At 39.7% G+C, this 21,767-nt stretch overlaps 1 protein-coding gene across 1 annotated transcript in view; it reads right to left on the reverse strand.

The window, feature by feature from the left end:
• Positions 1 to 215: 215 nt before the first annotated feature.
• The window catches only part of Kiaa1841 (KIAA1841 ortholog), a 63,509-nt gene continuing 41,957 nt past the window's right edge, over positions 216 to 21,767 (reverse strand). The window contains exons 11-21 of the mRNA XM_023720856.1: positions 19,814 to 19,966; positions 17,439 to 17,584; positions 15,171 to 15,270; positions 13,376 to 13,408; positions 11,302 to 11,401; positions 9,337 to 9,428; positions 8,129 to 8,157; positions 7,976 to 8,049; positions 7,031 to 7,119; positions 3,788 to 3,879; positions 216 to 1,988 (exon numbers count right to left, since the gene is read on the reverse strand). Of these exons, the coding sequence (XP_023576624.1) occupies positions 1,952 to 1,988; positions 3,788 to 3,879; positions 7,031 to 7,119; positions 7,976 to 8,049; positions 8,129 to 8,157; positions 9,337 to 9,428; positions 11,302 to 11,401; positions 13,376 to 13,408; positions 15,171 to 15,270; positions 17,439 to 17,584; positions 19,814 to 19,966 (945 nt within the window). The 3' untranslated portion in view covers positions 216 to 1,951. The remainder of the gene's footprint in view (positions 1,989 to 3,787; positions 3,880 to 7,030; positions 7,120 to 7,975; positions 8,050 to 8,128; positions 8,158 to 9,336; positions 9,429 to 11,301; positions 11,402 to 13,375; positions 13,409 to 15,170; positions 15,271 to 17,438; positions 17,585 to 19,813; positions 19,967 to 21,767) is intronic.

The following is a 21,767-nucleotide window of genomic DNA, read 5'->3' on the forward strand; positions in this document are numbered from 1 at the left end:
CCTGGGCATCAAACCCAGGGCCCGTGTGTGCTGCTGCTCTACCGCGGAGCCCTGTGCAGCACTTCATTCCTTCAGTGTTAACATCATCTTAAAAGTTTCACCTTGTAACAGCCAAATTTCCACGAACGTCTGTGAAATACAGAGAAATCTAGACTTTTTTTCTGAGAAGATGAAATGATTCCGATTAAGGTACTCTCCCCAAAATTCGTGTCATTAACATTTATTTCAATCCAAGAAGTGTGAATTCAGAATTAATGTAAGGTAAAACCTTAAAGCATTTGGCAAAATAAATGTTAAGAATTTGAGTAAAATGTTGGTGGTACATGTGCCATGTATTACAGAGAGACATGAACAAACAAAACCCAAACTCTAAAAAGACTTAAATTCTGGTTTTGAAAATCAGTTCAGTAGTACAGTCCCTCCAGAGGAGAAGCAATTTGCCTTTTACCATAAGTTTAAAAAACTTATGGTATTTTTCTTCTCTAACTGCCGTCACCACAGTACTGCTTACGTGTTTAAACCCAAATGCTTTCATCAGAGTATCTTACACCACCACAAGACACTGGTATTTAACGGGGTTACATATAACGAACCATAAAACACCTGCTTTTGAAAATAAATATGGTATAATCTATTCCCGAAGTATTAAACAAATGAAACAAATATATATTGGAACAAAATTTCCAAACATAAACTTTGGCAAAACCACACATAAAACAGCAAATCAACAGCTAGTTCAAATATCAACTAAAACAAACTAAAAACAGTGAGCTCTGAATGTGCAAATGAAGGGCGATGCTTGAGCTTTTCAAAAGATGGCTGCTGGTCACATGGCTTTGGCCTGTCCTCTGAAGAAGTCGGAACACATTTAAAGGACAAGGCCAATGAAGACAAGAGGAAACAGTGCATCTTGAAGTTATTCAGAGATCTTTATCTAAGTAACTTCCAAACACATAATTTATAATATGCTTACGGTTTGGAACAATTTTTCCCTGAGCATTCTGCCTGGTTAGAAAAAGTAAAACATGATCTATAAAATAGAATTTAAATTTAAATTTGATTTTTCTTGAATATATGAAAGTTTTCACCCATCACATGTATGCATTTTTTAGACACTGTTGAAGTAACTAGCAATTGGAAGTGTTTTGAAGGTCTATGTAAATAAATGGCTATACATATGGATGGTGCACTAACAATGGTGCGGCGAGTGGCCCCTACAACTGGAGAGATTGACTGTGCTAAATCCACCAGCGCTTACTTCAGCAAACCTATAATGGCACTAGCTTCACAGAGGGAAGAGGTAATGCTCAGTAGTTCCAGCTCTGATGACCGATAGATAGCATCAAAACTGAAAGAAATAAAGTTGGATTAACACTGTATTTTCCACAGAATAAGGCTGAAAAAGTTCCGCCTAACACAGTATTGAAACAACTCACACCTAGACACTTATTTAATGCAGTCTTGAGATCTTGCACTCCGTAACATTCATGCAAACTTAGTTCTAACTCCACAGGCAATGTCCTCATACCAGCGGCCGTTCTCAGGGCTCTACCCAAGATCTCCAGCCCACGAGGCAGCGCAGTCAGTGCCCATGTACAGGGACACAACCAGCTGTGTATGCCTAATTTTTTTAATGTCTTAAAAGAACCTAGCAATGTAACAACTTAAACTTTTCTTTCAAATAAAGAACAAATAAGGAATTCTAACTATGCAAAATTTGTAAATAATTGTTTTCTACATAGCTTAGACTCATTCTAAAAATTAGATTTAAAAGGTTTCATATTTACAGTTAGATTTTCATAAAACCTAACTATATGCATTTTCAGCTTTATGATTATATCTTATAAGAATAATAAATAAAACATCTACAAGTCATCATTCTGAAGGTCTTGAGGAAGGGAGTGATTTCAGATGTCCAGAAGTACCTTCTGTCTTCATATTTTAAGTTGCTTTATCCAGGACGCCCTTGACCAAAACGACTTTTAGACCTAGATTTTTCAAACAGAAAAGAAGGTCATACTTGCTTCTAGAACAATAGGAAGTTGCCATGACATAGTGTGCTGACAGTATAAAAATTTAAAAACTTTGTAATCCATTTTCTAACCCTCTTAGAATGAGCTATATTTAGAATTCTGATTTTTTTGAGATACAGTATAGTTATATACATTGCATATTATTTATCTGGTACAGATAATCAAATACAATAATGTTTCCTCAAAATGAAACAAATGAACACTTACATAGCAAGAAAAAACAAATATCCACATGGTGGGCTCAGTTTGAGTGACCACCAATACATCCAAGAAAATTTTTCACCTTGTGAGCTTTGCAGATTTCAAAACTACAGATACGGCATTAATCTGAATCTTAATGTTCAATTCTCAGGAACTTCACTTTTAACAGAAGTGTGCTATGGCTTTAATTCAGAAGGCCCCCAAGGCCTCCCGTGCTCCGAGGTGGGGCTCCTGGAGGCGACTGCTCACAGGCTGGAGTCAGCAGCCCACTGGCACTCTGATGAGCAAGGCCTGGCCAGGGCCGGCTGCCTCCTAGAGCCCTTTCCCTTTGCTTCCCAGCTGCCCTCTACCCCAGTCCTCCCACGACGCCTTTTCTGCTTTGGAGCCAGCCAAGAAGAGGCTGAGCCCTCCAAAAACCATGAGCCAAAATAAACCTCCTCTAAGAGCTGTGGGTTTCAGCTGTGTCTCAACGATGAGTTAAGTAAGACAATTTGTGCTAACATACTGTTTTTGAGGGTAACTTGGCCTTCATGAAGTTTTTGCTTTTTTATTATTTATTTATATATTTATTTTTGTATTTTAGGGAAGGGTCTACAGGGTGTTCAGGGTCTCACTACTAGATCAGACTCGTAGTGATCCGCCTGCTTACAACCTCCCAAGTGCTGGGATTACAGGTATGTGCCACCATGCCCAGTCTCAATCTCATTGAGCCCTGGGACCCTCGGCCCCTGTGCCTGCTTGCATGCATTTTAATCCACTGAGCTATTTGGCCAGCCCAAGGAAGACAATTTGTGATGCACAGTGATACAAGACCTGCGCACTGTGCTATATTAAAGAAAGAAAAATGGGAAAGACTTCAGTGACTTATATAATACATAATCTGCAACTAATACAGTATGTCAGTTTTGCAATTCATAGTTGTAATGGGTATAGAATGGACTCGGACCCATAAACAAAAAAACAACAAAAACAAAAAGCTCAGGGGCCGAGGAGATGGGTCTTACTATACAAGGACTTGTAGTGATTCTGTTTTCAGCCTCCCAAGTGCACGTGACACCACAAGCAGTCTCAGTTACCTCTCAGCTTTTCCTGGGGGGCAGGGCCTGCACAGGGATCAAATCAGGGCCTCTGCGTCTACCTAAGCAGATGCTTTAATCCACTGAGCTATCTGGCCCACACTCAAATCATGTAGTTCTAATGTTACCATGATTTACTACTCCCTCACTCCTTCAAAAAAAAATCACCCCAGGGCAGGGCAAATAGCTCAGCAGATTAAAGCACCCGCAAGCAGGCACAGGGGCTGGGGGTTCGATGCCCAGGCCTGCTGTGTGGACCCTACCCCCAGGGTGCACTGAGGTGGCAGTTGAGATTGGGCATGATGGCACGGGCCTGTAATCCCAGCTCTTGGGAAGCTGTAAACTGGCGGATCACTACAAGTCCGATCTAGTAGTGAGACCCTGAACACCCTGTAGACCCTTCCCTAAGTAAAAAAAAAAAAAAAAAAAAATCACTCCAAAGCCAGAGGCATCCTGAATGAGTTTCTGCAGATTTACCTTGTGTTTTTCTCCGAGTTGCTTTGTCGTGTACTAACTGGCACAGAGGCTTTGATTTGTGCTTCAAGCCTGGAATAAATACCTCCTGCAAACTACAAAATGAAGTACAGTTATCTCCAAGGAATCAACAGAAACTATGTTTTAAATTTTATTTTTTTGTTGTTGGTATAGGGTCTTACTATGCGGTTTGGACTTGTAGTAATTCTGTCTCAAGCTTTGCCTTATTCAAATGTCATTTCTTCTAAATTTACATAGTAATTAAAATTTTTTATTTAGTAATTAAATTTTTTTAAGTTTTATTTTATTTGTAGATGGATAGTAATATTATTTATTATTTATTATTTATTTTTGAGACAGTCTCAACTATGCACTTCAGGCTGGCATAAACTCACTATGCACCCCAGACTAGCTCCCAGCCCACAGCAGTCCTCCTGGCTCAGCCTCCCGAGTGCTGGGATTACAGGCATGCACCATCATGCATGGCTAGTAATTTGACTGTTAATATTTAAAATTAAGGTATAATTTACATTTCAAGGTAAATTTTCAACATTTTTGTATAGAGTTCTGGGTTTTGACAAGCACATAATGCTGTATAATCACTGTCAGAAGATATAAAACTGTTCTATTACCCCTAAAAAATCTGCTTGTTGCTTTAAAATTTGTTTTAAATTTTTATTTATGTCTTTAGTACAGGGTCTCACTTCCCAATCTGGACCCATAGTGCTCCTCCTGTTTCAGCCTCCCAAGCGCTGGGGTTACAGCTGTGAGCTACATGGCCAGGGCAGGGTCAGTACAGCATGTGGTACAGGGGATCAAATCCGGGTCTTTACTCTTGCCTAGGTAGGTGCTTAGACCGAGGAGCTAGCTCTGCACCCGTTTCTTTTTTTGCGGTACTGGGGATCAGATGCGGGACCTTGTGCTTGCCAGGCAGGCACTTCCGTCACTGAGCTATTTGCCCAACCTTCTTGTTGTAAAGCAATCTAGCTATCACTACTGGTTCCTCTCAACCACTGATCTGCTTTCTGCTACTCTGGTTTTGTACAGAATATAGCTTTTTAAGTCTGTTTTCTTCCACACAGCATACAATGTATGGAGGTTCGTCCATGTTGTTACCTGTATAGTATTAGGACTCTGTGCTTTTTTTAGTTAGTACAGTTCACCCATTTGTTAAACCAAAAACCTGAGATGGTGATTCTCTTAAGTAAAACAGTTTACTAAGCTGTTACAGAAATTGGAGAGATTGGGGACTAGTATTCTTATAATGTAACTTTGGGCCTTAAGGCACGTATTATTCACTAAGAACTTGCACTGGCTATGGATAAGGGAGCCAGGAAATTATGACATGGGTAGTTTTGGGACAGGTGGACACGGTTATGCAGGAGAACTTGCAGCCTGAGGACGGCTGAGGGTCAGTTAAAATTCTTTTCTAAGTGGATCACAATGTCGCTTGGCGGTCAGCAGGCTGGAGTCCCAGTCAGCTTCCAGCATGCAGTCCTGCCCTGGTGGCTAATTAACTGCCTCTTTTCCTTTCCATCTTCCAGCCAGTTTGAATTGCAGACATCTGAGAATTTTTCTTTTGTCACATTTACCAGCTAAGAGACGTCATTTGGGGGCCTTCCTAGTTTGGGGCAATGCTGAGTAAAACTACTAAAAATGAGTAACTTGCACAGTGAACATTTATAAGAAACTGCTACATTATTTTCCAAAACGCTGTTCTTCTCTGCACTCCTCCCAGCTCTTGTGAGAGTTCCAGCCACTCTGTATCCAGCAGTTGGCATGTTTTTCAGAAAAAAAAAAAAAAAAAAAAATAGCGTTTTAAAATTCTTTTCCCTTACTTTCTTATATGTGGTAGAGGGGATCAGACTTGGGCCTGCGCCCTTGGCAGGAAGGTGCTTATGCCGCCGAGCCCTGCACAGCTAATCTGAAGACAACACTGTGCAATATAACAAGTACTGTGAAATTCACATTATTGTGTCTGATTGATTGAGTTGGTGGAACCGGGATTGAACTCAGGCCCATGCACTTGCCAGGCAAGCGCTTATTCTACTGAGCCATCTCCCCGGCCCCTTTATTATTTTGTTTAATGACATTCTGTATCATTTGTAATTTTTCTGTTTTAATACTACTTTGTACTCTCTTAAAAAAAATTCCCCTATAAGACTTTAAGTCATTTAATATGTTTATTTGCCACCTGAATTCCTTCTCTCAACGTGTTTCATAACTTTATGCTCATATATTTACTTTTATTAAGTTTCTAGTCTTTGTGTGTCCAGTTTGCAAAACTCATTTTCTTGTGCATATGGTTTGGCTTTTCATTCTCTCATTATCTTTTTTAAAAAAATGTATTTAGTACAGGGTCTACAGGGTCTCACTACGTAGATATGACTCGTAATGATCCTCCTGTTTTCAGCCTCCCAAGTGCTAGGATTACAGGTGCACGCCACTGTGCCCAGTCTCATTTGCTGTCTCAGTCTGCCCTGGGGGGTGGGGCCGGCATGGCATGCTGGGGATCTCACCCTGGTCCCTGTGCCTGCCTAAGCAGGTGCTTTAGTCCACTGAGCTATCTGGCCAGTCCTTCATTCTTTTGATAGTGTTTTCCCCCGCCCAAAAAAAAAAAAAAAAAAAAAAAAACTTGCTTATTTTTGAGGCAGGGTCTCCTTAGGTAGCCTAGGCTGGCCTTGAACTTGAGTGCTGGGATTACAGGCATGTGCTATGATGCCAGCAAAATAACATTTAATTGTCTGTTTTTGATCTTTTTGACAGGGTCTTGCTATGCAGTTCAGGCTGGCCTTGAGCTCACATTGTAGCCCAGGCTAGTCTTGAACTTGCAGTGATCCTCCTGTCTCAGTCTTCCAAGTGCTGGGATTACAGGCCTTCACCACCATGCCAGATTAAGAAAATATTTTAGAGATAACATCTAAGCAACACATGAAAAATCAGCAGTTTTAAGAAGTCATTGGATAGTCAGCATTTGGTCAATAATGCATAGTTAATCTACTTTGGTGTGACATCACTCTTCAGTAATAATATACTTTGTTATGTGTAACGCAGAGGACCTACAGACCATGGATGATAAAAGATGGGAGAAAATTCATGAATTTTAGCTAACTGGTACAGAATATAAAATAACTAAATTACTCTTTAAAAAGTCTGTCTAAAACATCTTTATATTCTTCGTGGTCAAAATAAAACCAGGATGGTAATACTTTACACAAATATAGTATACCAGTACACAATTCTTACTTCTTTTGCTTCTTTTGACTTGACTCGGTCCAAATCACCCAACCTCATTTTTATTAGATGCCCTGTAATTTCAGACATCCGTCGCTGATCTGAAGATAAAAAATAGTTAAACATTACTGTTACTGAAGATGATTTATGGTATTTATTTCTTAAAGAAGACTAATGAACTGGTTTGGTGGTTCAGGCCTATAATCCCAGCACTATGGAAGCTTAAGTTCAAGCCTATGCTGGGTGACTTGATGACTTAGTAAAACCCTATCTCAAAAAGTAAAAAAGGGCTGCGGATGTAGTTCAGTGGAAAGGCTCTGGGTTCAACCCTCAGTCTCTCTCTCTCTCTCTCTCTCTCTCTCTCTCTCTCTCTCTCTCTCTTTCTCTCTCTCTCTCACACATACACACACACACACACACACACTATAATTAACAAGGGTTTGTGAAAATATCTTTTGTTATAAAAACAAACTAGGTGCTTGAATGTTTCCTGCTTCCTGTCTTGTCACGTGATCTCTCTGGTATGGCTCCGGCCATGCTGCCATCTACCATGTGTGCAGTAGACAGCCAAGCAGATGCTGGCACCATTCTCTTGGAACTCAAGAAGTGGGAGCTAAATAAACTTCTCTATTAGGTGCCTAACCCTGGGTTTTTTGTTATAGTAACAGAAAATGGACTATGACTTAGCCTAATACATATCCAGTCATCTTTACTGTAAAAATAGTGGTCAAAAGTCTGTTTGACAGATCTTAAAATTACAAATATATAAAACAATACATTACGCACTGGACTGTTGAGTAATGAAACTTTAGTTGATATCTAAGAGAATGTACAGATATTGGCTCTAATTTTTACAGATGGAACCTTTAAAGCTATTCAGCTTACTGTGACTGACATAAAAAGAATTCTTTTTATTTATACCTAATAAATATATATTACCCAAGTAATAAAATTTACCATCTTCTCTTTGTGCATCCTGGTTGAACCTCAAGGATCTCGTGGCATCCCACTTATTCTTCTGCATACTCACACTATTGAAAAAAGTCAACAAAAATCAGCATTGATGCTGCTCTAGGAGTGGACAGCAACTGGACCAAGAGCAATACTCACACGAAAGGAGACACATCTCTAGAAGCTGACTACAAAGCAGACAAAATTAAGACCCAATTAGAACGTATTTACTGATTAGTGTTATAGATAACTACAAAAAGAATTTACTGAGTGCAAGCGAGACGGTGCAAAGAGCACTTACATATGTTATTTCACTTGAACCTTGTAACCGCCATGTGACATGGGCGGTATTTCATGATCTCATAATAAAACAGGTTCAGAGAAGTTAAGAAACTTCTCAAAAGACCTATGGACTGAAAATTTGAAATAGCTTTGTCAGCCTTCTTTGAAGCTCTAAACTCATTTACTCTTCTAGAATTAACACATTTGTGTGCTTGTGATGCTTAGCACACAGGTTAATGTACAGCCCACTCAATGTTACTATGTGGATTCTTGGAACTCAGTTTCTCCTTAAAACAACCATGGATGGCCATTGCTGTCCTGTTAGTCTTAACTGGCTTTTTATCCCTGCCTTCGAAGGCACAAGAGAATTATATAACAACAACAAACAGGTGTAAGATACAATTTACTTTAAACTTATTTTTTTAATACAAAGAGCCTGGGTTTAGTGTTCAAGGAGGACACGAGGGAGGTGAACTGGGACAACAAATTTCAAGAGGCACAAGCGCTCAAAGCCTGGATGAGGACACCCACGAGCTGTTGGTGTGAAGCCTGCCAACCTATTTTAAACTTTGTTTTTTTTGTGGAACTGGGGATTGAACTCAGGTCCTTGCGCTTGCCAGGGAAGTGCTTATTCCACTGAGCCATCTCCCCGGCCCCTATTTTAAACTTTGAAAACCTACTCATTCATTTATTTAATAAATAATATTGGTTCAAAATTCAAAAGGTATAAACAATACCTCTGTTCCCCACACATTCTGTTCCCTTCCTCAGACACAAGCTATCATCAATTTCTTATACAGCTTTCCAGAGATACATTATGCAAGGAAATTCATATATATTTTCCCATCTGATTTATACAAATGGGGAAGACACTAGGCTGCCTTACACCCTGTTCTGCACCATCCTTTTTTTCATTTGCCAACAGACCCTACAGATCTGTAATTTCGGTTCATAAAGAACTTCAATCATTTGACATTGCTGCCATTCTGCCAGGATGCTGTGCGCTTCTGTGTTAGCTATTTCCTGGCTATCCTTGCTCATCTCCGCTATAAACTTTAGAATAATAATAGGTAATTTAGAGTTACCTTCTCTGATGGCTTTTCTTTCTTTTGAGCACAGGGTGAAGACATCTGCTTTTTTGGTTGCTTTGTGAACTTCTTTGGCTTCTCCTTTTTCCCTGACAACAGAAGAACAATGTTATGAGCATAGGTTTCACATCTTTCTGATGTACTTGCTGCTGCTAAACAATAAAAATGTTTTATAAACACTTAAAAACTAAAAGATTACCACCAGACAAAAAGCAAGTATACAGAGAAATAAAACTAAATTGTTTTATAGAAGTTTACCTTATTCTTTCATTTGGTGAAAATTTTTGGGAAAAAAGTGAGGGCATGAATTCAACTCATTTGTCTCTCTATCAATATGGCAGTAAAACACTGCAACTTCCATTTTTTGTGCTGTTGGGGTGGGACGCAGGCCCTTGTGCACAGCAGGTAGGTGCTCGCCACTAAACTGCACTTGAGCCTTCCAAATTTTTCATTTAAGAAATTATTGTAATCTAGATAAAGGCAATTTGAGAATGGGGGAGAGAAGAATTCATATACACATGAAATCTTTAAAATATCTTTTGCTCAGGCAAGAGGTAGGACAAAATATATCCAAGGTAGCTTGGATATATTACTTATATCCTAGACCATGGCATTCTTGGAGTCAATTATTTTAAATCTATTTTGGCTGACAGATGCCTAGGAAGAGGGGAAGATATATCTGACAGCCACAAGTTTTGCTATATACAGTGAGTCTCCGACTTACAAACAAGTTATATGCTGGCAGAACTGTTGATAAACTGGATTCCTTCGTAAGCTGACAAAATACATCTTACATAATACACCTGTGAAAGTTTGCGAGTTGAATGTTAATAAGATGGGGAATTATTATAACTTAAAAGGAAAGCTTAGATCCCTACCATAAATGGAGAACCTATAAAGCATGCTACATAGCTAATGACCTTGAAAGTATTACAATGAAAAAACCCCTAGTACCTAGACAGATTTCTTCACCTGATGGTGTACCCTGAGCCCCTAACACGTACCGGCCACATTGGCATATCATCAGGTATTACAAAGCTGCTGAAAGACAAGGTAGGACATCTGATCATGGGAATGTTAAAGAGGCTAGACAACTTTTCCCCACAAAAGTTATAAAAACAAAATAAAAATATATTTTAAAAAAGCCCTGGGGGCTGGGGAGATGGCTCAGTGGAAAAAGTGCTTTCCTGGCAAGCGCAAGGGCCTGAGTTCAATCCCCAGTTCCGTAAAAAAAAAAAAAAAAAAAACCTGAAGGTGCTAGCAAATAATCAACCAAGAAGCTCAAGCATGTTCTAAATATCATAAAGAAAAAGAAACCCACACCTATGTACAACAGTCAATAATTTAAAAACTTTTTTTGGTGATACTGGCAATTGAACCCAAGGACTGCTGTGCTATATCCTCAGCCCTTTATTTATTCTTAATTTGGTTTTGAAATAGTGTTAAGTTGACCAAGATGATCAACTCATTTTATGAGGTCATTGTTTACTTACCTGTGAGAGTTCTTTATATATTTGAAATATTAGGTTCTTACCAGGTTTATGATTTGCAAATATTTTTCCCCAATCTGTGATTCTCTTTTTTTAAAAAATTTATGTATTTGGTACAGGGTCTCCCTATGCAGCTCAGACTCGGACTCACAGTGATCCTCCTGTTTTGAGCCTCCCCAGTGCTGGGCTTGCAGGCGTGTGCCACCATGCCCAGACTCGGTCACCAGGCTCAGAGAGCTCAGGGTGGGGCCGGTGCAGAATGCAGTACTGGGATCCAGTCCCAGCCCCTGAGCTTGCCTAAGCAGGCGCTTAGTCCACTGAGCTACCTCAGCAGCCCTCATCCTTACTGCAGTACAGCGTCGCTCACTCCACACAGCCGCAACACTTGAAAAAACCCTAATATTGACATACTAAAGAATAATGTAACCTCTTCGTAAACAATGAGATTGGATTTTAACTTAGAAGCCAATACTTTGTTTTTTGGATACTTCTTCCTCATCACCAACTTCATCTTCAGTGACTTCAGATCCAGTAGTATATTCTTCTTCTTCAGAAAATAGTGACTGTTGTTTCTAAATTTGAAAGTAAATGCATTTATTACAAATATAATATTATTACTCTTCTGATGAATTCTTTTGCTTCTTTTTTTGTTTTGAAACAGGGTCTCACTATGCAGTGCAGGCTCACTTTAAACTCTCAGGGATTTTCCTGCCTCAGCCTTCCAAGTACTAGTATTACAGACGTGCTCCCCCATGCCTGGCTCTAATTTTTTTCCCCTCCATTTATGTATTTGGTACAGGGTCTCACTATGCAGCTCTGACTTCTTGTGATCCTCCTGTTTTTCAGCCTCTCCAGTACTTGGGATTACAGGTGTGTGCCACCACGCTCGGACTTGATCACCAGTTCGGTGTGCTCCAGGGGTGGGGCTGGTGTTGCATATGGGACCGGGGATCAAACCCTGGTCCCTGCACTTGCCAAAGCAGGCACTTAGTCAGCTGAGCTATCTTGCTGGCCCTCTAATGAATTCTTTAAAACACACTGACCCATTTATTTTGTAAGAATGGACCAAATAAGAACAGATAAAATGACTGCTGCCTATGTAATACAGCATCCAGCATAAGGCCATAACAAGTTCTACATTCAGGGCTGGGGATGTAGCTCAGTGGCAGACCTCTTGCCTATCATACATGAAACCCTGCATTTAGTCCCCAACACCACAAAACGAGAAAAACAAAACCAAAAACTACATTCATAATACAACTAGGTCAAGCTGGGTGTGGTGCCACATGCCTGTAATCCCAGCCCTTAGGAGGCTGAGGCAGGAGGATTACTACGAGTTCAGAGCCACCCTATGTTGAGATAGTGAGTTTGAGGCCACCTTTTCTTAAAAAAACAAAAATAGCCCCCCCACCCACCTAAAACAAGATTATATCATCGCAAATTTTAAAAATGTATTTCCTGGGCTGCAGCTATAGTTCAGTGGCACGCCTGGCAAGTGCAAGGTCCCAAGTTTGATTCACAGTACTATGAAAAAAAAACGGGCCGGGGAGATGGCTCAGTGGAATAAGCACTTCTCTGGCAAGTGCAAGGGCCTGAGTTCAATCCCCGGTTCCGCAAAAAAACCCAAAAAACAAAAAACAAACCATATATATATATATATATATATATATATATATATATTTCCCTCACAGAACCTAGCACAGTGACAGACATATCAGCATTTGTTGAACTGTACTTCCATCAATCGACCAAACCTACTTTCCTTTTACAGATTAAACTGCAATGTAATGACCAATATTAAAGTAGTCTCTTATCTGGGCCACATGGCACACACATACAGTCAAAGCACTTGGCAGACTGAGGCTGGAAAATCAGAAGTTCAAGTTCAGGTTCAAGTCCAGCCGGGGCTACGCAGTGAGTTCAATGTTAGCTTGGTCTACATAGTGAGGCCCTTTCTCAAAAACAAGCAAATGAACAAACAAACAGTTCTCTAACAAATATACATGTGATTGGGGCTGGTAACAGTTATATCTATCTACATTCTACCATCATCACTAACCCAAATTCCTATTACACTCCTATGAATGATAATGGCAAATGGCATAGTGCTGACAAACAGGCTAAAAATTCAACCAATAAGTCAACCAATCAAATGAGAATTTAACAGATATTTCCTTTGTTCACTGTCCTAAATGTGACTTAAGAATAGCCTTTAAGTCTTTCACCCAGAAGAACCAAGATACATCACAAACAGATATAAATTCCCTATGATGAATGTGATCATTATGTATACCTATTATGTACCAATCAACTTAATTAAAATAAAAATCCTTTTAATCAGACTTATGGCTTATGCAGCCTGGTGAAAGAGGCATGTCTCTTTCAAACAGTCTTAGACTGTTTTTAGCAAATACAAAAACTGAGACGCTAAAAGAAAAGTGTCTAACTAAAATTTGTAAAAAAACAAAAAGAAAAAGATTGCTTGTAAGATTTTATTAAACTAAACCTTTCCTTATGAAGAAAGCTGAATGTAATCGATTACTTACTAGTTGCAGGGTCCAGTTTTTCAGAGATAAGAACTGTAAGACAGAATAATAGATTAATAAACCTCCATGAGCCACATTATAGCTCCTAATTTTCACATGGATATTGCCAAAGACTTGAAAAAGTGGCTACTATAGTTCCCTTTCAAGTTGAAACAACTTAAAATTCAGCCTGAAACTGATATACTGTTAATATGTCAGTATTTTAAATCTCCTACCTGGAGGTCATGGATGTTTAAAAAAAAGAAAAAGGGCTAGGGTGTATGTCAGTGATAGAACACTTGCCTAGAACAAGCCAGGCCCTTGATTCAATCCCTAGTGCTGGAGGGAAAGAGAAAAAGTAAAAACATGGAGCTGGATGTGGTGGGACACACCTGTAATCCCAGCACTCAGGAGGCTGAAGTAGGAGGATTGCCACAAGCTGAAGACCAGCTTGGGCTACAGAGTAGGTTCCAAGCCAGCCTGAACTATCCAGACAGACCTGTCTTTAAAAACAAAGAGAGAGAGAGAGAGAGAGAGAGAGAGAGAGAGAGAGAGAGAGAGAGAGAGAGAGAGAGAGAGAGAGAGAGAAGGATACTTTTCCAGTATCATTTCGGAAGGACAAATACATCACATTAAAAATTATGTTATTTTTCAACTATTTCAATAAAAGATTTATTTTTTTATTTTGTACAAGGTCTAGTTACACAGCTTGGACTCAGTGATTCTCTTGTCTCAGCCTCCCCAGTGCTGGGATTATAGGTGTGTGCCACCACACCCAGGTTCAATGACTGGCATGTGTGGGGGCGGTTAGCAAAGCATGTGGTACCAAGGATCAAACCCAGGTCCTTGTACTTGAAAGGCAAGTGCTTAGACCATCAAGCTATCTACCCAGCCATCAATAATTTTTTATTTTTTATTTTTTCATCAATAATTTTTTAATGTTTATATTTTATTATAAATTAAGGGATCATGATCATATAATTTATTGTTTGACATAAACAAGTAAATATTAATGACCAAGCATTTAAATAGCTGCCTGGAGTTTTTTACTTTCTCGAGTAAATTCTACTCCAACCAACCCAAAGGCAGGAAGTTCACAAGCAAACACATTCTCTGTTCCTTAGTCATAAATTCAAGGGAATAAGCTTTTTGGTTACTTTAGAGATGTTTCAGTCTTGAAACTTTTGAAAAGATTAAATATAAAAAAAAACAATAAAATTTTGGAAAAAAAGATTAAATATATTCTTGATTACAATTCAGAATTTCATACAAAAAAGCTTATAGAATAAGGAGAGACAAAGTATCTTTTCATACTACCTTCACTTCCCAATTTATTATTATTCTTTATCTATAATAAAAATCTTGAAGACCATGTTACTCCCCCCAGTTTTTTTTAATTTTAATTTTAATTTTTCACTCCCCGCAGTTTTAACATCGTAGTTATTGACTGAGGGTAAGGGATGTGGTGTCACTCGTATAGTCTTCACTCAGCATATGCCCTTTCTATGATTAGGTTATCAGTTCTATTTCAATTTAAACTGACGGTGTTCCTGTCAAAAATTCGAAGTCATCAAGTGTGTGTGTGTGTGTTTTTTTTTTTTTTAAACTTTTTTTTTTTTTTTAATTTTGTGTGTGTGTGTGGCCAGCTCAGCCCACCAGGGGGCAGGGCTGGCTGGCATGTGGTGCTGGGGGATTGAACCGCAGTCCCTTTGCTTTTGTTAAGCTTGTTCTAAGTAGGTGCTTTAGATCACTGAGCCATCTCACCAGCCCAATCATCAAGTGTGTTTTTAAAGAATAAGTAGAACAAGCTACTCACAGCATTGAGCTCCCCAGTTTTGGGGCCCCATGGTGTGTGCGGCTCCAGTAAAACATCACATTCTAGCCCCTGCTCATCACAGGAACCAACCACAGGGTCACTAGAAAGAAGAAGATACTTTCATAGAGAAGTGTGTCAATTTCTTAAAACCTTAATGAGAAGACTTTATTAAATGTTCTATAAATCTTAGTAAATACAGTTCCTTGTGTAGCTGGGCACCTTGGCACATGTTTATAAGCCAGCCACTCAGGCAGGAAGATCACAAGTTCAAGGCCAGCCCAGCTAAGTTAGTGAGACCTTGTCTTAAAAAAAAAGGGCCGGGGATATAGCTAAGTGGTAGAATACTTGTTCAATAATCTCATATCCCTGTACCTCAGAAAAATCCAGTTCTTTTGTGATTCCTAGCACTGAAGAAAAAGAAATACAGTTACTGAGTATAAAGATGCCACTTCAACATTTATATTTCTTAATTCACTAGCAAAAGCCATCCACAACACTGGGCGTGGTGGCACACACCTGTCATCCCAGCACTTGGGAGGCTGAGGCAGAAGGATTGTTGTGAATTTCAGACCAGACTAGGCTACAAAGTGAGCTCAAGGACAGCCTGAACTGTATAGTGAGACCTTGTCTTAAAAAGACAAAAAACTTTTTTAAAAAGCTATCCACATAGGGTGTCCCACTGCACAAGAACCATCATATTTGTTGGTGGTAAAATGGGCTATTACTGGTTCTGTTTTGACCCCCCTCCCCCAGTGCTGGTGATTGATCCCAGGGCCTCCTGCGGGACAGGCAAGTCTCTACCACTGAGCCACCCCTTCAGCTGACTAGTACTGTGTTTTGAGGACACTTTTGTAAATGATCCTCCAGCCCCAAACCTTTTTTTTTTTAAGACTGAGCCTCAAAAGAAAAAAAAAAAAGAATAGTTAGGATAGATATACAGCTACTTTCTCTTAATTCAATGAGAAGAAAGATTTGTACTAATAGTGTTTGGACAGGATATCATGTCTGCATCTTGTACTATGAATAACCACTACAAAGACAACAATATGCAAAACGTATTAATTATTGTAACTGTTCTACTAACTTGTTTTGAAACTGTCTCATTGTTACTTGTCAATAAAATCAATAAAAAAAAAAAAAACCACAACAGTCCAAGCTGGCCTTGAAATCTCTATGTAGCCCAGGCTGACCCAAGCTCACAGTGATCCTCCTGCCTCAGGCTCCCAGCTACATTATAGGTGTCGTGCCATCACACCCAGTGCCAAACCTGACAGCCTGTTGTAATTACAAAACAATGGAAGTGACTTCAAATATTACTGAATCTGATGATTTCAAATCCATAGAAAGCTGTATAATGAAGACTTTAGCCAGGGTAGTGGTGCATGCCTATACTCCTAACACTCTATGAGGCTGAGGCAGGATTCAAAGTTTGAGCCCAGCCTGAGCAACTTAGTGACATAGTGAGATCGTGTCTCAAAAAATTAAACAAGAGCTTGGAATGTAGCTGAGCACAAAGACTCCAGGCTCAATCCCCAGTGTGTGGGAGTGAGGGGAGGGAGGAGGAGGAAGAGGAGCTGGAGGAGAAAGGGATCAGTGCTGGGGATGCAGCCCAGGGCTTGCCTAGTGTGTGTGAGACCCTGGGCTCAATCTCCGTGGCCATAAACAAAACCAAACCACCTCATTCCAACCAAAACACAGGGCTTAAAGCAATGGCGGATAAAATAAAATTTTAAAAAAATATTTAAAAATTAAAGACTTTAACCTTTTAAATCATCAATGACTCTTGCATTAATTTTTCTTCCCAGTGGACCTCCAATACTTTTAAGTGTTTTTCCTAACAAATAAATGTCTATTGTTCTCCTTGTAAACTAATATAATTTCTTTATTAAAAAAACAATTTTCTACATTTCTTTCATTTAACTGTGTGTGTGTGTGTGTGTGTGTGTGTGTGTGTGTGTGTGTGTGTTACCAGGGATCGAACTCAGGACCTTGTGCTTGCCAGACAGGCGCTATATCCCTGGCCCTAAGCTAATATAACTTCAATTAAGCTTTGCAAAATAACCAACACTAACTGTAGGACTAAAATTACTTGGGGAGGGGCTGGGGAGATGGCTCAGTAGAATAAGTGCTTTCCTGGCAAGTGCAAGAGCTTGAATTCAAGCCCCGGTTCAAAAAATTACTTGGGGAAATAGTATGAGCTAGGGGACTCTAGAATGTGACCGCTGAATACGGGTGCAGAACAGTACTGCTGTTTCATTTTGTTCTCACCTAACTGTATCTTTAGAAAAAGGCACAACAATGACATCTTTGTGTTTCTGCAGATCAACCAGCGTCCTAGCAGCTGCACAGGACGGCAAATCCCTTCCTTCACCTTGATCACGAAGAGCAACGGTGTGGTCTCTCACTTTACAGCCCTGTCACAGAAGAAAACCTTTAATTTAGAGAAACTGGTGCATTACAGAACACTCCTTTAAAGATCACTGTTTTTATTCAAGTCATATTTACAACTTTTGCTTGAGAAAAGAAATACAGAAAAGAGACTGAAACATAAATGTACAGCTCAACAAATACCCAAGTAATACCTCTGGGCATCATTCACATTAAAAAACAACATTCCAGGAGTCTCCCATCAGCCCATTCCTGGTCCTGCCCTTCTCCTCCCAAAAGATGGCTCTACTCTCTGTCAGACCTCTATGGCAATCACTTCCTGGCTTTTCGTAACCCTCTGGCCACTTAGGGATGCATCCCGGAACACTACAGTGCAGTTTTGCCTCATGAGTTTTGTTTTATTTTAATTAAATAATTTATGTATTTATTGGTGGAACCAGGGATTGAACTCAGGCCCTTGTGCTTGCCATGCAAACACTTATTCTACTGAGCCCTCTCCCTGGCCCCTTTAAAAAATTTTTTTTCTCCTTCTTTTTCTTCTCAACCTTTGATTTAGCAGCTGTGTACTTTCTCTTGTACAAAGCCTTTCTGGAATACATAGCAGATCGGAGTATCTACCAATTCCTCTAACAGGATTTCGGCTGCAGTGGGGCTGCCCCTTCTTGGACTTTTTTGCCTTCACCTTACCCTTTTTACCAGTGCCACTGGCATCAGCCTTCTTGGCTTCAGGTTTCTTCTCTTTAGTGTCTGCCTTCTCAGTTTTTCTGCCCACCATCTTGCAAGATGGGAAAGAGAACTAAGTTCCCAAATTCATAGTGGTTGTAATTTGCAATTCTCCAGTTACAAGTGAGCTGTCCTTTTCATATTTACAGAACAACTGTTTTCTTTTGTCTTCTGTGAAATGCCTATGATCCGCATGTCTTTTTTTTTTTTTTTCTCCGAATGCCTTCAGGGCAGGTTTGGCTGGCTTGAGTCGTGGGGATCAAACCACAGCAACCTGAGCCTGACTGCTTTGTTGAAGCAGCCACTTAAAGAACTGAGCTAAGGGGCAGGCCCCCTGATCTGCATGTCTTAAGAATTTTTTTTTTAATATTGATTTGTAGGATTTTGACCGCTATGTCAGTTTAGGAAGCATTTACATCTTTTACAATGCAGAGTCTTCCAAACATAGTAGAATGATGTCATTTTAAGTGTTCTTTATTTTCTGTCAATAACATTTTACTTTCTGTACAGAGTTCTATTTTGTTAGATTTCTTGCTAGGTAGTCATTTCTCAACCTATACCACAGTGCTTTATATACATTTTTTTTTTTAATGAATTTAGGACAGAGTCTACAGGATGTGCAAGGTATATAGGGTCTCACTACGTAGACTGGACTCATAGTGATTCTCCTGTTTTCAGCCTCCCAAGGGCTGGGATTACATGTGAGCGCCACCACACCACACCCAGTCTCAATCGCTGTCTCGGCATGTCTTGGGGCAGGGCTGGCACAGCATGCTGAGGATCGAACCCCCAGGTGCTGCGCTCTGCCAAAGCAGGCACTTTAGTGCACTGAGCTGTATTTGCTACAGGGTCTTGCTATGCGGCTTGGACTTATAGTGATCCTCCTGTCTCAGCCTCCCCATGCTGGGATTATAGGTATGCACTACCACACACCTGGGGTTCCAGGGCCAGCATAGTGCATGTGGTACTGGGGATTGAACCTGGGTCCTTGTGCTTGCCAGGCAGGTGCTTAGACTGCTGAGCTATCTCACCAGCTCTATAAGTATTTTTTGTATGGATTATGATGACGACAAGCGTTAAGTTCATTTTGTCCACTCATGAAATTTAATAGCATGACATTTTCAAACTGTTAGTGATCAAGAAATCAAACTTATACTAGTATCCACATGTTATACCAAGATGTTCATTACAAGAATATAATATTACCAATCCAGAAAAAATGTTTACCAATGGGAGAATGTTTGAAAATCAATAAGAGAATGGTTAAAAAATTTGTACACACATGTACAGCTCAGGTGATACTCATTTATGTACTGCTTGAACTCTTTTCTACATGATCATATTACTTTAAACTTTAAGAACAATATGGGACGGGGAGGTGACTCAGTAGAATAAACGCTTGCCTGGCAATCTCAAGGGCCTGAGTTCAATCCCTGGTTCTGCAAACAAACAAACAAAACCATAAAAGAAGAAAACAGCAATTTAATGTGGGGGAGCCCTGCAACGACGAGAAGGCAATATTCAGAGCTTACCTTGGTAAGCTGAGTAGGATCAAACCGAAGCACTTTTTGGTTACAGCAAGGGTAGATTCCAGTGCCAGCAGCACTTGGTGAACTCGCAGCAGTAGGATAAACTACTGTTTCTGAGTGGTATTGGCAATGTGAAAATTCAATACAGAGAAAAGCCTGGGTGAAAAAATATATGTATATAAAATCAAAGATAATTTTCACAATAAAATTATATACCTCCAACAGTTTTACTAGAGACAACGTTTTGTATGTCTCATTTACATGAAATGTACAGAGGGGGTGAATCTACAGAGCATCAAAGTAGATTAGTGCTTGCCAGGACTTGGAAGAACTGGGATGGCAGGATTTTTTTTTTTTTTTTTTTTACTGTATTTGGTTGCTATAGGGTCTCACTATGCAGCTCAGACTCACAGTGATCCTCCTGTTTTCAGCCTCCCCAGCGCTGGGATTTCAGGGCTACGACACTACACCCGGACTCTGTGGCTGGCTCAGCCCACCCTGGGGGCGGGGCTGGCATGGCATGTGGTGCTGGGGATTGAACTGCGGTCCCCGCATTGCCTGAGCTTGCCTAAGCAGGCATTTTAGTCTGCTAAGCTATCTTGCTGACCCCTGCAGGATATTTTTGTGGTAATATTAAAACCAGTTTAGTTTATCTGAATTTTGAATATAGTGGTTTTATTGAGGTATAATCATATATTATACAGTTCACTCATCTCAAATATATAATTCACTTATTTTTTTGTAAATTTATACTGCTGCATGACAATCGACATCAATCAACTCTAGCGCGTTTCCATTACCACAAAAATCCATTTTTCTAAGTAAAAGAAGCTAGACTAGAATAGCTAGCGTGATTCTATTTATCTAACATTCTGGAAAAAAGCAAAACTATAACCAGAAAATAGATGAGCTGCTGATAGCAACTAGAGTCACTTCTTAGCAAGAAAGACCTGACTGAAAATGAGCATAAGGGACTTTAGGGTAACAGTAGTGACTGTTTTGATGGTAGTGATAGCAACATCGGATGTACTTATCAACTTCACAAAACAGCCACATTTCATGGTATGTAAAATATAGTCCAATAAATCTGATTTTAAAAATTGTGGAAACATAGGAGCCTATTAGAGAAGGCCTTTTATGGTCTGAAATCCCATTCTGATAGTCTGATAAATTGTTCTTCCATCCATCCTTCTATTGAAAATCATTACCAAAATAAGAGGGAAAATTTTCTAGAGGGAGAAAAGTTTTAGGGATTCATAAATTGTATGTGAAAAACTCTGGATTTGTACATTAGTTAGGAATGACTGGAACTTATACACACCTGTTTCTTCTATAAAAAGTTATAGGTTCAAGGCTAGTAAGATAGCTTGATGGACTAAGCACCTGCTTAGGCAAGTGCAGGGACTAGGGTTTGATCCCCTGTATCACATGCTGCACTGGCTTCACTCTCAGGCACAGTGAGTCAGCCAAGACTGAGCATGGTGGTGCACGCCTGTAATCCCAGAGCTGGGGAGGCTGAGACAGAAGGATCACTGTGAGTCTAAGCTGGGTAGTGAGACACTGTAGACCCTGTACTAAAAACATTAAAAAAAAAAAAAAGAAAGAAAGAAAAGAAAAGAGCACGGATTAATTGCAATTTATCTACATCTGCAAAGAAACTTTTGAATTTCCACACAAATTTATAGAAGCCAACAGGGGTGACTGTGCCTTCCTGTAATTCCAGCACTCTGAGAGGTGAGGCTGGTAAGTCCAAATTAAAGCCAAGCCCAGGCAATTTATTGACTTAGTAAAATGCTCTTTCAAAATCAAAGAAAAAAAGGTGATGGGGCCCTGGATTCAAGCCCCAGCACCCAGTGAGGGGTAGAGAATTTATGGGCCAATGGGAAAATAGTTTGGATAAAAATAATTTAAAATTTTAAAGATCTCTCTCTCTCTCTCTCTCTCTCTCTCTCTCTCT

The sequence above is a fragment of the Octodon degus genome, unplaced genomic scaffold (genome assembly GCF_000260255.1).
Source record: "Octodon degus isolate 3935 unplaced genomic scaffold, OctDeg1.0 scaffold00078, whole genome shotgun sequence".
NCBI lineage: Eukaryota > Metazoa > Chordata > Mammalia > Rodentia > Octodontidae > Octodon > Octodon degus.